This window comes from Lissotriton vulgaris, chromosome 1_1, assembly GCF_964263255.1.
Source record: "Lissotriton vulgaris chromosome 1_1, aLisVul1.2, whole genome shotgun sequence".
Classification (NCBI taxonomy): Eukaryota; Metazoa; Chordata; class Amphibia; order Caudata; family Salamandridae; genus Lissotriton; species Lissotriton vulgaris.
In genome coordinates, this window is record NC_141685.1 from 1192957515 (window position 1) to 1192971954 (window position 14440).

General features: G+C 53.7%; 1 protein-coding gene across 1 annotated transcript in view; it reads left to right on the forward strand.

Annotated features, from left to right (window-relative positions):
- Positions 1–14440, forward strand: part of LOC147748891 (myomegalin-like) — a 1575921-nt gene that overhangs the window by 567868 nt on the left and 993613 nt on the right. Inside the window, exon 12 of the mRNA XM_086928761.1 lies at positions 6153–6290. Within this exon, the coding sequence (XP_086784887.1) occupies positions 6153–6290 (138 nt within the window). The remainder of the gene's footprint in view (positions 1–6152; positions 6291–14440) is intronic.

Consider the following 14440-nt stretch of genomic DNA (forward strand, 5'->3'; position numbering starts at 1 on the left):
GAGACTCGTTTCAGCATCTGGAGTCTGGGAGATGGGAAATGCGGAAGCGGTAACCCTGCATTCTAGGCTTTGAGCATTTCAATAATCCAGTGCCCTTAAAACGCCGCCTGCCCTAATTACAGGGTTGTTGGCTAAATGGCTGTGTAACTTCATGCGAAAACTGTTGAAAAGTGTTCTATATTGTGCTGTACTTCTGGCCCGTGGGGGGGAGGTGGGAAGGGGGGGGGGTTTGAAGACTTGCTGCACTGGTTGTAACTTGTATCAAAAATTCTAAAAAAATAAATAAATAAAAAAATAAAAGATTCCGCCATCCAATCTGAGATGGTCAAGCCATCATCCCGGAACTTCAGTTGGTCTTGGGCTGAATTATTTGAGAAAGTGAATAGCAGTTGCGTGTCTTCTGCTTATGATATCATTTTAATCTTCCGTCTTTGGCTAGGAGGGCTAGAGGGTGGACGTACACGTTAAACAACGTGGGGCTCAGAACAGAGCCTTGGGGGACACCATTGCTGAGGGATTAAGTCCTGGACTGGTACGTAGGGGCGTGGATCTGGAAAGAGCGATTGGATAGAAAAGACGCAAGCCAGGCCCAGGCCATGCCGCTGACCCCGATCTCCCTGTATTTTTGGAGCAGAATCTCATGGGAGACTGTGTCGAAGGCCGCACTCAGATCGAGTAGGACCAGTACAGAGGTGTTGCCCAGTCCCCCAGTCATCCCAGACAAGGCAGAGGGGTCCCCAAGAAATCCTCTAGGCATCCAGGGGCTGGGCAGAGCCCAGGGAGGCAATCCTTCCCCTGAGCTCCAGCAGCAGCACGCCCCTGGCAGATTCCAATCAAAGAACAAGAACATTTACTTGGGGTCACAGCCCCTCTCTTATACACAGAAATCCTTTGTCTTAGCAGTGTAGGCAAGGGGAGAACCAGATGCAACTGGTTCTTGAGCACTTTGTTTTGCTCAGCCCCTCTCCTTATTCACAAGACAGGCCAGGGACATCAGACGCACCACAGGGGGTGGAGCCAGCATTGTGGAGGAAAGGCTCAGCCCTATTCAGGTCCCAGGTGCACTCCTCCCTGCCATAAACATGCAGATCTCCTCATCCACCACCAGGGCAGACCCATCCTTACTCCTGGAGCCAGGCACACCAGCCAGCTCCAGCCAATCACAAGCCAGAGAGTCAATACGCATTCACTGCACAGACATGCCAACTTCTAAAAGTGGCACTTCTAGACTAGACACAATAAATCTGCGCACATCATCGCGCAGCATTTAATCTCAAGAGTTCGCACATACCAAACTCGACTCTGCACTCCCCACACATCAGGGACTACCATGGGGACACATATCCACCATGCATTCCTATGGGAGGGCAGGTCATCTCAGCACACACACTTTACACTGGGCCACAGTGCTAAAGTGCTCCGAGACCTAAAAATCACTACCACCATGCCAGAGGCTAAAGGCAAAAAGTCTAGGGGTGTACCTGCCAAAAGGCCCAAGTCCAACACTCCCACAACAGTAATCTTTGATACCCTGCATCACCGGACAGCCCCCAGACCTATGCTGCCTCTGGTACCCGGATTCCTAGAACCGGCGATGTCTACCTTCCTTACTCCTGCGACGGTGGGTTCTATACCATCCAGAATTGCCAAGAAGTATAAGGCTCCTTCAGAGGACCCCTTGTTCCTCAGGACTGATCCACCAGCTGATTCAGTCATCGCGGTGGCTGCCATCAAATCCCACTCTGCTTCCACCTCATCCTCGGTGCCCCCGGAAAAGGATAGTAAGCAGATGGATTCATACGGGAGTAAAATATGCAACACTTAGGCTTCGTATATGAAGGTTGCCAGTGCCTCTGCCTTGCTCGGGAGGTACGACTGATCGCTCTGGGACTCCCTCACTCGTTTCACTGAGAAGCTTCCCAAGGAAGACCGGCAGGACTTCGCCGAGATCCTACAGGAGGGAGGGCTTGTAGCCAACCAGGTCATCAGTGCCGCAGCGGATGCTTCCGACCTTGCGGCTCATGGCTACTCCCATGGAATCTGCCCAGGACGTTCGGCTTGGCTCCGCCTCACAGGCCTCAAGGCGGATGCTCAAAAGAAGATGCTGAACCTTCCTTTTAATGGCACATCTCTGTTTGGGTCTCATGCTGACGACGAGATGACTAAGATGAAAGCGGAAATGGACACGGTTAAAGCTGTGGGTTTGGGAAAACGTAAAGAGTTTAAGAAGTGCTTCCGTCAGGGTGACAAGCGATCATAGGGGTTCAAACCCCTCAGTGGTCATCCCAAATACAGCAAAGATCTCAGTTCCAGCAGAGACGCCCTGGCAGAGGCAGAGGGAATAACAAAAAACAGCAGTCCACCTCCAAGCAGCCTCCCAAGCCCTGAGTTGTTGCTTCCTCATCAACTGTTCGCCACTCCAGTGGGAGGGAGTGTAGCTCGTCACCTGGAAGAGTGGAGATCCATAACAAAGGACAGATGGGTGCTGAGTATTGTGCAGCATGGTTACTCACGGAGGTTCAAGTCCCCCCCACCTCAGGTATTTCCTCAACTCAAGCACCTTCCCCGATTCCACACTCAACTGCTGAAGGACAAAGTTTCTACCCTTCTCAGAAAAAAGGCCATAGAGGAGGTCCCTCCCATGCAAAGAAATCAAGGAGTATACTCCCGCTACTTTCTTGTCCAAAAACGAGGAGTAGCCAAAGAGTACAGAGTACAGACCTATCCTCGACCTACGTCTGCTGAACAAGAAAAATTCCGTATGCTATCCCTGCACCGGATCTTTCCGCATCTTCATCAGGGAGACTGGATGTGTGCCATATATACCTGTCTCAGTAAAGCATCAAAAGTTTCTCAGGTTTCAGATCAAACGTCATCACTACCAGTATCGAGTGCTTGCGTTCGACCTCAAATACGCCCCACGGACATTCTCCAAGTGCATGGCGGTAGTGGCTGCTTTTCTTCGCAGGCGAAAGATCTTAGTCTATCCCTACCTAGACGACTGGCTTCTAAAAAGCTCCACGCCTACTCTGCTTCAGAGCCATCTATCGTTCTGTCTCAACCTGATGAATTCATTGGGGTTGCACAGGTCAACTTCAAGAACTCTGTGCTCAATCCTTCCCAACGAATTCACTACCTGGGCGCTTCCCTGGACTCCGTGCAGGCAAGCGTGTGTCCTTCGGAGGAGAGGTTGTCATCCATGCTCCTAAAGTGTTGTCTCCTGCTAGACACACACAGTCCCACAGCCAGGCAAGTGTCGTCTCTCCTGGGGTCGATGGCCTCGTGCATCTACATCGTGCCCAATGCACGCCTTCACATGAGGCCTCTTCAGCAGGCTCTCGAGGATCAATGGTCTCAGAGATCCGGCCACTGGGAAGACCGGGATTCTCTCCATCCAGGTGCCAGAGACTCCATCAGATGGTGGATGAAACATTCCCACCTTCTGCAGGGAGTCCCATTTCATCGGCCTCCTCCATCACAGACAGTGGTCACGGATGCCTCAATGCAAGGCTGGGGTGCTCATATGGACCAGCTTCAAGTACAAGGTTTCTGGTCCGAAGTAGAGAGAAGCTACCACATCAACGTCTTGGAGCTCCGAGCCGTCTGTCTGGCTCTCAAATCCCTCTACCCTTCTCTGCGCACCAACTACATTCAAGTTCAGACGGACAGCACGACAGCCATGTTCTATCTGAACAAGCAGGGAGGCACCAGGTCACGAGTTCTGTCTCTGGAAGCTCAAGCCATTTCGCACTGGCTCCTGGTAAGAGATCTATCCATCGTGGCAGTTCACCTAGCAGGTATCCTGAATGTTCAGGCGGACGGCCTAATCAGAGACTTCGTAGAAGCGCACGACTTGGTGCTCAATGAAGAGGTCGCACAAGAGGTGTTTCATCAATGGGGCGTACCAGATATAGACCAGTTCGTAGACGCTGCAAACGCAAAATGCCCTGTCTTCACGTCTAGGTTCCCCCAACAGGGCTCACGAGGGAACGCACTTTTGATCAGCTGGTCGCAGACATTGCTGTACTCCTTTCCTCCCCTGCCTCTGATCCCGGCGGTGATTCAGACGTTCTACAAGACCAACACCAGGATGATCCTGTTAGCGCCGAAGTGGCCATGCCAGTGGTGGTACCCGGATCTCCTCCAGCTGTCGGAGGTCCCTCACCGGAGCCTGCCTTGCCGTCCAGACTTGTTGACCAAGGACGAGGGGAGGGTGTTTCACCCCAATCTTCCTTCCCTTCGATTGACGGCATGGCTCCTGAGGTCATCCAATATGGCCACCTAGACCTTTCGGCAGACTGCATGAACATTCTTAAGAAGGCCAAGAGACCCTCCACTAAAAAGTCTTATGCTTTCAAGTGGAAAAGATTTTTCATTTGGTGCCTTAACAATTCTCTTGATCCTATCCACGGTCCGGAGCAGGTGATTCTACCCTACCTATTACATTTGGCAAGGTCAGGCCTGCAGTACCCCTCCATCAGGGTTCACTTAGCGGCAATCATAGCCTATAGTAAGTCGCCTTCTCAGATCTCATTCTTCCTTATGCCTGTGGTCAACGATTTCTTAGAGGGGCTTAAGAAAGTTTTTCCACCAGTGAGGTTTCCCTCCCCTCCATGGGAGCTTAACATCGTACTCACTAAACTGATGGGTGCTCCCTTCGAGCCTGTCCATAAGGCTTCTTAGCAGCACTTGTCCTGGAAAGCTGCCTTTTTGGTGGCATTCACCTCTGCCTGTAGGGTTAGCGAAATCCAGGCCCTGTGTTGTAGGGAACCTTACACAGTGTTTCATGCCAATAGGGTGGTACTGAGGACACATCCAGGCTTCCTGCCCAAGGTAGTGTCAGACTTTCATATTAATCAGTCTATCACCCTGCCTACATTTTTTCCTCAACCTACCACTCCCCCGGAGAGGTCTTTACACTCTCTAGATCTCCGGTGGGGTTCTGAAATTTTACCTGGCAAAAACCCTTCCACTTAGGAAGTCTGACCAGCTCTTTGTGAATTATGGGTGAACTAATACCGGTCTGTCAGCCTCAAAAAGATTGATTTCTCGATGGATCGTCTCCTGTATAGCTCTTTCTTACCAATTAGCTAATAAGGCTTTACAGGGTAAACCTCATGCACACTCTACTAGATGGAAAGCTTCCACTACGGCTCTCCTTCGTAATATTCCAATCTCTGAGATTTGTAAAGCGGCTACATGGCGTTCAGTACATACTTTTATCCACCATCATTGCCTAGATTCAGGTGCACAGGCCGATGCCCAAGTGGGACAGGCCTCTTTGAGGAATTTATTTGCATAACTGCATTTTAAATGTGATGTTGATTCATGTTTTACTGTATACTTATTTGCTCGTCGTCGAGACTTTGGGTATGGGCTTGCTAATCTATTCATAGATTATGACTATTGATGAGTATCCCCTGGATGAGAAGGATTAGTTACTTACCTGTAGTCCTAGTTCTCATCCAGGGGTATACTCATCAAAGTCATAAGCTCCCACCCACCTCCCCGGACGAGCATTATCGTAAAGTTATGAGGTGTTACTATGGATCTACTCAGGTGTTATGGACCTCCAAAAAGAACTGACCCAACTGCCACCTGTGGTGCATCATGGGAGCAGGGGGTCGCCTTCAGGTCTTAAAGGCACGGTACGCCTACTCTAATGCTTTAAAGGCAAGGTGTCAGTCTTTCTTTATTTCTTTATACTCTACTGCAGCCTACTGGCAAATGCCTGCAATTACAGGTTTTTCTATGGCAATGAAGCATTGTTGTATGCAAATGTTTACTGCTCTCTTTCTTCCATAGGGGTTGGGAGAGTACAGCTGTGTTTATGCAAATCCATGTAATTTTCAGCATCTTTGCCAGTTTGGAAATATTTTAGGCTGCATGTATATGTTTTCACAAATGCACAAATATATGTATATGTATTTTCTATATGCTCCGGGTTCCCGCACATGGGCGGGGATTATTCATAGATTATGACTTTGATGAGTATACCCCTGGATGAGACCTAGGATAAAAGGTAAGTAAATAATCCTTACAGGGTAAATAACATAATCCTTCTAGATATTCAATTGGGATATATCATGCTTTCTGATTGACGTATAATTTCTTGCATTTTAACTTTGTTGCTTAATATGTTTCTCATTTAGCGGGCTGTTGATGAAAAGTATAGTGCTGTGGAAGAGAGGGAAGTCAAACTACAACAGTTGCAATTGTCCATGAGAGAAAAAGAACATGACCTGCAGCAGCTACGAAATATCCAGTCACGCAACGAGGAGACCATCAATGTAGGATACAGTTCTCACTAATACAGATGGCTTTGTACTTTTGTAGTATGTTTTGATTGCTGTACACGCACATTGTGGCCTTTGTAAATAAACCATACATTACCCAATGTATTCATTTTTAAATGAATGACTGATACTCTTTCTAGTATTTTCTATGCTAGTAATTATTAGACCCTAAAGTCAAAAGTGCACATGCCCTAAATAGACACAGTATCAAGCTATTCTCATACTATTTTGGTACTACAAGCATGCCTAAAATTACACTCCCAAGTCCAAAGCAGGATTTCGAAAGAGAGCAAACGTTGTAAGAAATTCTGTTCTATTGCTTGTCACTTAAGTGTCCCTGCAAGCTTTCTTGCCTCATACGAGACTCTTAATGATTCAGTTTGCATTTTAGCTGCAATTAGATATATTTATATTCGTTTGGCTACATATACCTGTTAGAGATTTTCTTAGTAATGAAAAATTTCCTAGCTATCGTAATGAAAAGCTCCAATTTTCTTAAGGACTCGGAGGCGAGGATTGTGCTTTATCTTTCTTTCCTTTAATGACAGCAGCCATTTTAAAGTCACCAAAACAAATAACTATTCCCATGAAACATCGGGAATATCACAAGAAAACGATAGTGTCCATGGCTAGAATGTCACTTGCTCTCTGCACCAATCACAGGGCTTCGAGGTAATGGTAGTCCTCTTTTAACTCCCCAATCTTCCTCTTTCGTCGCTGTAGGCCAGCCAGTCCAGAGACTTCATGAATCTTGTTTACCAGAATTGCCTGAAACGCAAAACAGAATATAAGCGACAGTCATGGCTAAGGCTAAGCCTGCAACAAAAACCGCAGAGCAAAATGTACAGAAACAAAAGGGGATATCATAACAATCAAAACATGCTCCTAACATCAAGTGATATCATAACAATCAAACATGCTCCTTACCATAGTACGTGGGTGGGAAGGAATCAAAGAGACTGTGTACCCTGGGTGGGATAATCCTCGCCTCCGAGTCCTTAATAGAATTGAAACTTTCCGTTTCGATAGCTAGGAAATCTTTCTTTCTCTGTTTAAAGCTTGCCAACCACCAAATGAGCCATGTCAATAACCGGCTTAAAATAAAACCGCTTAAAAGTAGAGTCTGAAGACCAATCTGCTGCATTCAGAATGTCTTCCAGACGAGCTCCCAGGGTAAATGCCTTAGTGGACATTGCTCCTCTGGTCGAGTGAGCACCGAAGGCTTGAAGGCTAATGCTGGCCTCTTCCATGACCCAACTTACCCATCTGGCAATGGTGGGGGAAGAAACCGCCTTATGAGGTTTTTTTTTGGATCAAATATATTTTTATTGAGTTCCACAAAGCTATTGCATACATACAGTGAACCAAAGAAAACAGGAGGCAAAGCTGCTACACCCGTCTCCAACGCTGCCTAGAACCCAACCGTACATCCATTATGCGAGACGGGGCCAAATGTTCATGTATGCTCGCATAGTGGGGGGCATGCCCCACGGTGTCCACCAGAACTCTTTTCCACCACCCACCCCAGAGCCCCACCTGCCCCAACTCACCCCAACAGTGTCCTACCCCCCTTCCTCAACCCCTCCCCCCCCCCCCGGTGTGTTCCTTGTAGCGCTTAGAAGTGACTATTCGGGGTCAGGCTAGACCTTGTGTTCCACTCTGGCTGTCTCGTCTCGAAACCCTTCTGCCAGTTTCAGTACCCTGAGATACTTCGGACATGGAAGCTCCGTAAATTCTTGGGAGAGCAGCGAGATGAGAGGCTGCCATATTTCTCTGAAAGTGTCGATGTCTGTGTGAGCGAGGCCTGTATCTTCTCCATCCCCATGACATACCACAGTCTGTGTAACCACCCCGTGTGTGTGGGTTTCCTTGTGGTCCCCCATAGCGACAGGACATGTTGGGACGCTGCCCCCACCGCCAATCCCATCTGTTTCCCCCGTATGGACTTGAGTGGGAACGTCAGGTTGTTTGGGAGTCCAAGGATCGCATAGGCCGGGAAGCGTGGAATGTCAGTGGCAAAGTGGGTGTCTATATCTTTAAGTACAGCCTCCCAGTAGTCCCGCACCTCGATGCATTCCCACATAATGTGTAGCATGGTCCCCGTGTGTCCACACCCTCTCCAGCATTTGGGGTCTTTGCCTGGGTTCCCCTGGTGTAGGCGTTCAGGCGTCAGGTGCCAGTAATAGGCGATCTTTACCACCGCCTCCTTGCTAGCTGTATTCCTGGCCGTGTGGTGGGCACGGTAGTATATGTCTTTCCATTCTTTATCTGAAAGAGTGCGCCCTAGTTCCTTCTCCCAGCGCCTCTGCCCGGTTGATTTCTCCGCAGGGGGAGGCGGGGACAGCATTAGATATAGTTCAGTGATGGACCTCGTGTCCGATGTTTTGGTCATGATCCATCGCTCATAGGGGGTAAGGGGACGACTAGCCAGAGGCGCCACATCGGCGTGCGTTAGCCAGTGCCTGAGCTGGAAGTACTGGTAGCGGAGTGGCTTATCTAGTGTGTAGTCCTCCGTCACTGCGTCCCAGGTCAAAAAGCCTTCTGTGTCGAACAAGTGGCCTGCGGAGCGGCACTCGGACTGTCGCCATTGAGGGAACGAGCTCGGCGACCGGCCTGGGGGGAACGCCGGGTTGTCCAGCAGGGGTGTCATGGGGGAGGGAAAGGTCGTCAGGCCCCTCGGGACCGCAGTTGCATCCCATACTTGCATAAGAGTCCTGGTGATAGGGGATTTCTTGAGGTACGGCGCTCTATCCGGACGCGCCAGGAAGGGAACTTTCCAAAGAGGCAGGCCCGCCATGGTCCTGTCTTGGAACAACCAGTGCTTCTCCGAAGTCGGCCTAGACCACTCCAGGAGGAATCTAAGCTGAGACGCCTGGAAGTAGCGCCTCAAGTCCGGGACCCCCAAGCCCCCTTCAGCCGCTACCCTCGTGACCAAGTCGCGCCGCAACCTGGACCGTTTATTTGCCCAAACATAATGGTGCAGGGTGTCCTGTAGCTTCTTCAGCATCCCCAGAGGGGGGGGTGACTGGGATAGTCTGGAAGATGTAGAGCATCTTGGGCAAAAGGGACATTTTTATGGCTGCCACTCGACCCAACCACGAGAGCGGCTGTTGTTTCCACCGCGCTATATCCCCCTGAACTCGTGACAGTAGTTTAGCGTAGTTAAGGTCGACCGTCTGGGCAGTCGCCGGCGTCAAGTCTATCCCAAGATACTGTATGGTGGTGCTGACCTCGAGTCCCCCTATGTGCAACGATGCCCTGTCGGCAGGCCGGGTGTTGCTGCCTAATGGCAGGACAACGGACTTCTGTACATTCATTTTGAAGCCCGACACCTCACCGAACGCGGTCATTTCCGACAGGAAGGCCGGCAGGGAGATCCTCGGGCTGTCCACCGCCACAAGGATGTCGTCCGCATAGAGGCTTATGGTTTGCTCCACGCCCCCGAACCTGATCCCGGTAATGGCATTGTTGTCCCGAACCCGCTGAGCAAACGGCTCAATATAGAGAGCGAATAGGAGCGGTGAGAGCGGGCAGCCCTGTCGTGTGCCTCTCTGGATGTCGAATGGCTTGGAGCTAACCCCATTGACTTTGATGGTCGCCTTTGGGGAAGTTAGCATCCTGCCACCCACGAGCGGAAGCGGGGACCCACGCCGAACTTAATCAGTGTTTGTTCCAGGAATCTCCAATCGACCCTATCGAACGCCTTCTCGGCATCCACCGAGAGCAGTGCTGCGTCAGAGGCGTTAAAGTTAGCTTTGTCCGCGCACTGCCGGGAAGGGACGAAGCCCGCTTGGTCCGGTTCGATGATGCCTGGTAGGCAAGGGCCCAGCCGGGAGGCCAGAATGCCCGTGAAGAGCTTGAGGTCGATGTTGAGGAGCGAAATCGGCCTATACGCCACGCAGCGCGAGGGGTCTTTGCCCGGCTTTGGGAGGACTATGACCTCCGCCTCTAACATCTCCCTCGGGATCGAGCCTGGGCCTCCGAACGAGTTAAATAGTTTCGTGAGGACCGGCGCCAGGTGGGGGCAAAATGTCTTATAAAAGCCCGCGGAGAAGCCGTCTGGGCCTGGGGCTTTCAAGGGCTTGAGACGGGCGATGACCGCTATGACTTCCTCCAAGGGGAAAGGGGCGTCCAGCGCTGTGGAGTTCGATTCATTAAGAGCAGTGACCTCCATTGTCTCCAGGTAGGCCCTCCCCGACGGCCTGGTCTGCGGCATAAAGCTGCGCGTAAAAAGCTCGGAAAGCCTCTGTTATGCGGTCATCCTCCCGGACCTCGTCGCCATCGTCACCGCGTATCTCTGGGATCTGGGAGCGGACAGTTTTGGCCTTAAGTTTGCTAGCCAGCAAGCGGCCCGTCTTGTCTCCCCCTACGTAGTACGTGTGGCGAAGGCGGAGCGCCGCATATTCTGCCCTGTCCAGATCTAGACTTGCCAATTGTGCCCTGGCCGCTTTGAGTTTGCGCCAAATCCGGGGGGCGCCCGTCCGGCAGTGAACCCGCTCCAGGACCTGCGTCTCTAGATCCCGCCTCCGTTCCTTGCGCTCTCTATTGTCCGCCGCCGAGATTGCCATGATCTCGCCCCTGATGACCGCCTTTAGCGCCCCCCACAGTGTCGCCTGGGTCACCTCCTCGGTGTCGTTATGATCCAGGTAGGTGGTAATGCTTTGGGACAGTTGTTGCACCACCCCCTGGCGGGAGAGCAGACCCTCCCTGAGTCGCCACCTACCTCTATGGGGGGGTGTGCGCGGGACCGTCAGGTGAAGGACCACCGCGTCGTGGTCTGAAAGTGCCGCTGGTGTTATGTCAATGTCCTGAACCATGGGGACCACGTCCGCGGAGCCCAGCAAGTGGTCTATTCTGGCGTATGTGTGGTGTACAGGTGAATAAAAGGTGTAACCCGGGGCTGTAGGATGCTTGTCCCGCCAAATGTCAATCAGCCCTCTGTCCCCTAGCCACTGCTTCCCAGCCTCCGACAGTGCCCCAGAGTCCCCAAATCTCTTCCCGGACCTGTCCAGCTCATTGTCCATAACCAGGTTCAAGTCCCCTCCCACCAACACAAGCCTCATATCGCCCGCCAGCGCCTCAGACAGCGCTCCCTTCAAGAAGACCTCTTGTTTGGTGTTGGGTGCATAAATGGAACCTAACGTGAAGGAAGAGGTGCCTATATGTATTGTGTGCGCTAGGAGTCTGCCCCTGATCTCAGCCACCTTATTCCCCACCCGCCCTCTAAAGTGTCTGGCCACCAGTATAGCTACGCCCGCTTTTTTCTCGTTGGTCGTGGAGTAGAATTGGTGGGGGAAGGCCCTTGCTTTCATGCGATGCCAATTTTTCGCTAACAGGTGTGTTTCTTGTAACAGACAGATTTCGGCCTCAGAGCGCTCAAGGAGTGAGAGAACTGCCCTCCGTTTGATAGGGTTATTGAGCCCCTTTACATTAAGGGAGAGGATGCGTATGCTGTCAACAGCCATGGGGATATGGGCGTCCTGCCTGCCCTGACGCGAGCCCCCAGCCCGCCCTACCCCGAGTCCCTGTCGCTAACCTAGAGTGAACACACCGAGCCCCCCCCTCACCCTCCCCAGCCCCAACTCCCCCCCCCCCCAACCTTCGCCCCCGCCCCCTAGACACAACTGGAGAACATAGTCCCAGGCCAATCATTAGATAGTCCAGGCCTGTGGTAAATGAGTCAATGAGTGGGTGTGTGGCAGTGGCGGCTCAAGGCCCCCCGACCCTCCCCCCTCCAGGAGTCAAAACTTAGCTGATGACGACCTTCCCTGGAGTCGACTCAGGACTCGGCGCCAGTGTCTTTAGATACTTCGTGGATCGCTGCGGCCTGTTCCAGGGCCACCGTGTCCGGGTCGGGCTTGAGATTCTTCTTCCGCTGCCTGTCTCTACGCACTTTCTGCCAGCCGTCCCCTGTCGTCCCAGGGGAGCCAGACGCGGCCCCAGGGGACCGTTGTTCACTTGTGTCATCTTGGGACGGTTCCTCGTGGGGGATGCCCAGCACTGCACAGGTGTCTCGCAAGGAACGCAACTGGTGGAGGGTGCCATTCCACTTAAAGACGAGACGGAAAGGGTGCCCCCAGGAATAGGGGACCCCCTCTTTGCGTAGGAAGGCGGTGGCAACCCTAAACGCCCTCCTTTTCTGTAGGGTGGTCGCTGCTAGGTCTTGAAAAAGTTCCACGTTGTGGTCCTGGAAGCGGAGGGGCTGCCTGTGACGTGCCTCTCTCAATATGCGCTCCTTCAAGGGGTAGTCCGGCAGAAAGGCCAGGATGTCCGGGTGGGGGCCCTGGGACCGGCGGGCCGGGCCCACCCGATGGGCTCTGTCGATGCGAATCACAAAGTCCTCCTCCTCTCCCAGCACCATCCGGAAGAGCGCTTGTAGGTACCCCGCAGTGTCGTCCCCCTCTGCCTTGAGCGGCACGTTCCGGACTCGAATGTTATTCCGCCTGGAGTGGTTCTCCAGGTCCTCCGTATGGGTCTGGAAGTCCATCTGCTGGTCGTGGAGGTGGTCGATCTCCTGCCGGAGGAGTTCTATTTCCTCACTTCTGGCTTGACCTGAGAGCTCGTTGGCAGCCACTCTCTCCCCCAGCTCGTCGACATCCCTCCAGAGCTCCTTGTATTCCCCAGTCATTTCCTGCCGGAAAGTTTGAATATCTTCTTTCAAGGAGGTGAAGAGGGCCTCCATAAATGCCTTGGTCGCCGGCGTCTCGCCCTCTGGGAGATCCTTCCCCTTGGGGGGGGGGGGGGCAAAGTCGACTTGTCAGGGCTTTTGTCGGTTTTGGGGGGTCCTTTGGCCAACATCTCCGTGATGTTGCGGTTTCCTTTGCGGCTGTTGGTCGCCATGGTGGACCCAGTCCCAGCTGTATGCCTCTGCCCGGTCTGGCCCCCGGGTGCTACCGCAGGACTCCCTGGTATGCTCGGGTCGTGTGGTGGGAGGGATCCCCCTTACTTGTGCCGCGCTTCGGTACCGCGCCCCGTCAGGTTCCATGTCTCTGGAGCCTCTGCCAAAGGCCCTTATGCAGTTGCCCCCTCTTGCGCGCTTTGCAAGTCACGGCTCCTCTGGACGATTCCCAGGCCCCTGTCTGCCGGCACGGGTCTCCACCTCTCGGGGCCCGCCGCCTCCTCGAACTGTCCCCGAGGCTCCGCCGCGCTCTATCCTTGTGGCCCGGGCGACCCCGGCTCGGGCCTCCGCGCTCCCCACCCGGCTCCAGGTGCTGGTATGTCCCGGGGTGGGCAAAGTGTGCCACTGCCGGACGCGGCCCCACTCCCACGTGGACCCACCGGCAGTCTGCGCTTACAAGCCTGGAGCCACCGTCCTCATTCTGCCCTGTGTTGCTGCTGCCTGTGGGGTCGCTCTGTGCGGGGCCCCGTGGGGGACCCCCGTCGTAGGGCGTGCTTCTCTTGCCAGGGGGGGGGCCCAGTCGCACCCCCAGCTACTCCCAGGCCGCCCTCCGTTTGCTGCTCACCTCCGCTCCCAAGATGGCAAGGCCCAGCCATCGTCCTCCACCCGGGCCTTGGAGACTGTCAGTGCGTCGCGGGGGGCGTCTTCTCTCCCTGCTCCCGCTGGTGTGTCCCCGGGTTCTCCAGGCCCCCGCCGGAGTGTCCGCTCGGTGCAGTGGCCGCCCAACGGGCCTCGCTCTGCGCTGCCAACCAGCCTCTACTGCCAACCCTGGGCTCCGGCCGCGTCTTCCCCCACCAGGCCCACGCCGGGGACTTGCGTAGCTCCGGAGGCCGACGGACCCGGCGCTGCTCAGTCCGCCACCGTTCCGCCGGACCCCCGGTCCGATGCTGCAGGGCGGCACTCCACGGCCCCCGCCGATGCCACAAGAGATCCCGAATCCTCCTCACCCGTAACAGCGAGGCCGCGGGGGGCCACACCAGGCCTCCATACTCCGGGGTCCGGGTCAGTGTTTTCCGCGCCTTCCGGCGGCGGCCCGGTGTCACTGCTCCTCGGCGCCTCTCGCCGTCTCCAAGCCTCAGCAACGGTTCCCTGGCCTCAGGAGCCTGCCAGGACCCTGTCTGCTAACGGTAGACGGCTCGGTCGGGGCGATGGTCCGCAAAAATCCCTGTCGGGGGATCAGGTCTGGGGAGCCACCGCGGATCACGTCCTACCGAGCCGCCATCTTAGCCATGCCCCCCTTATGAGG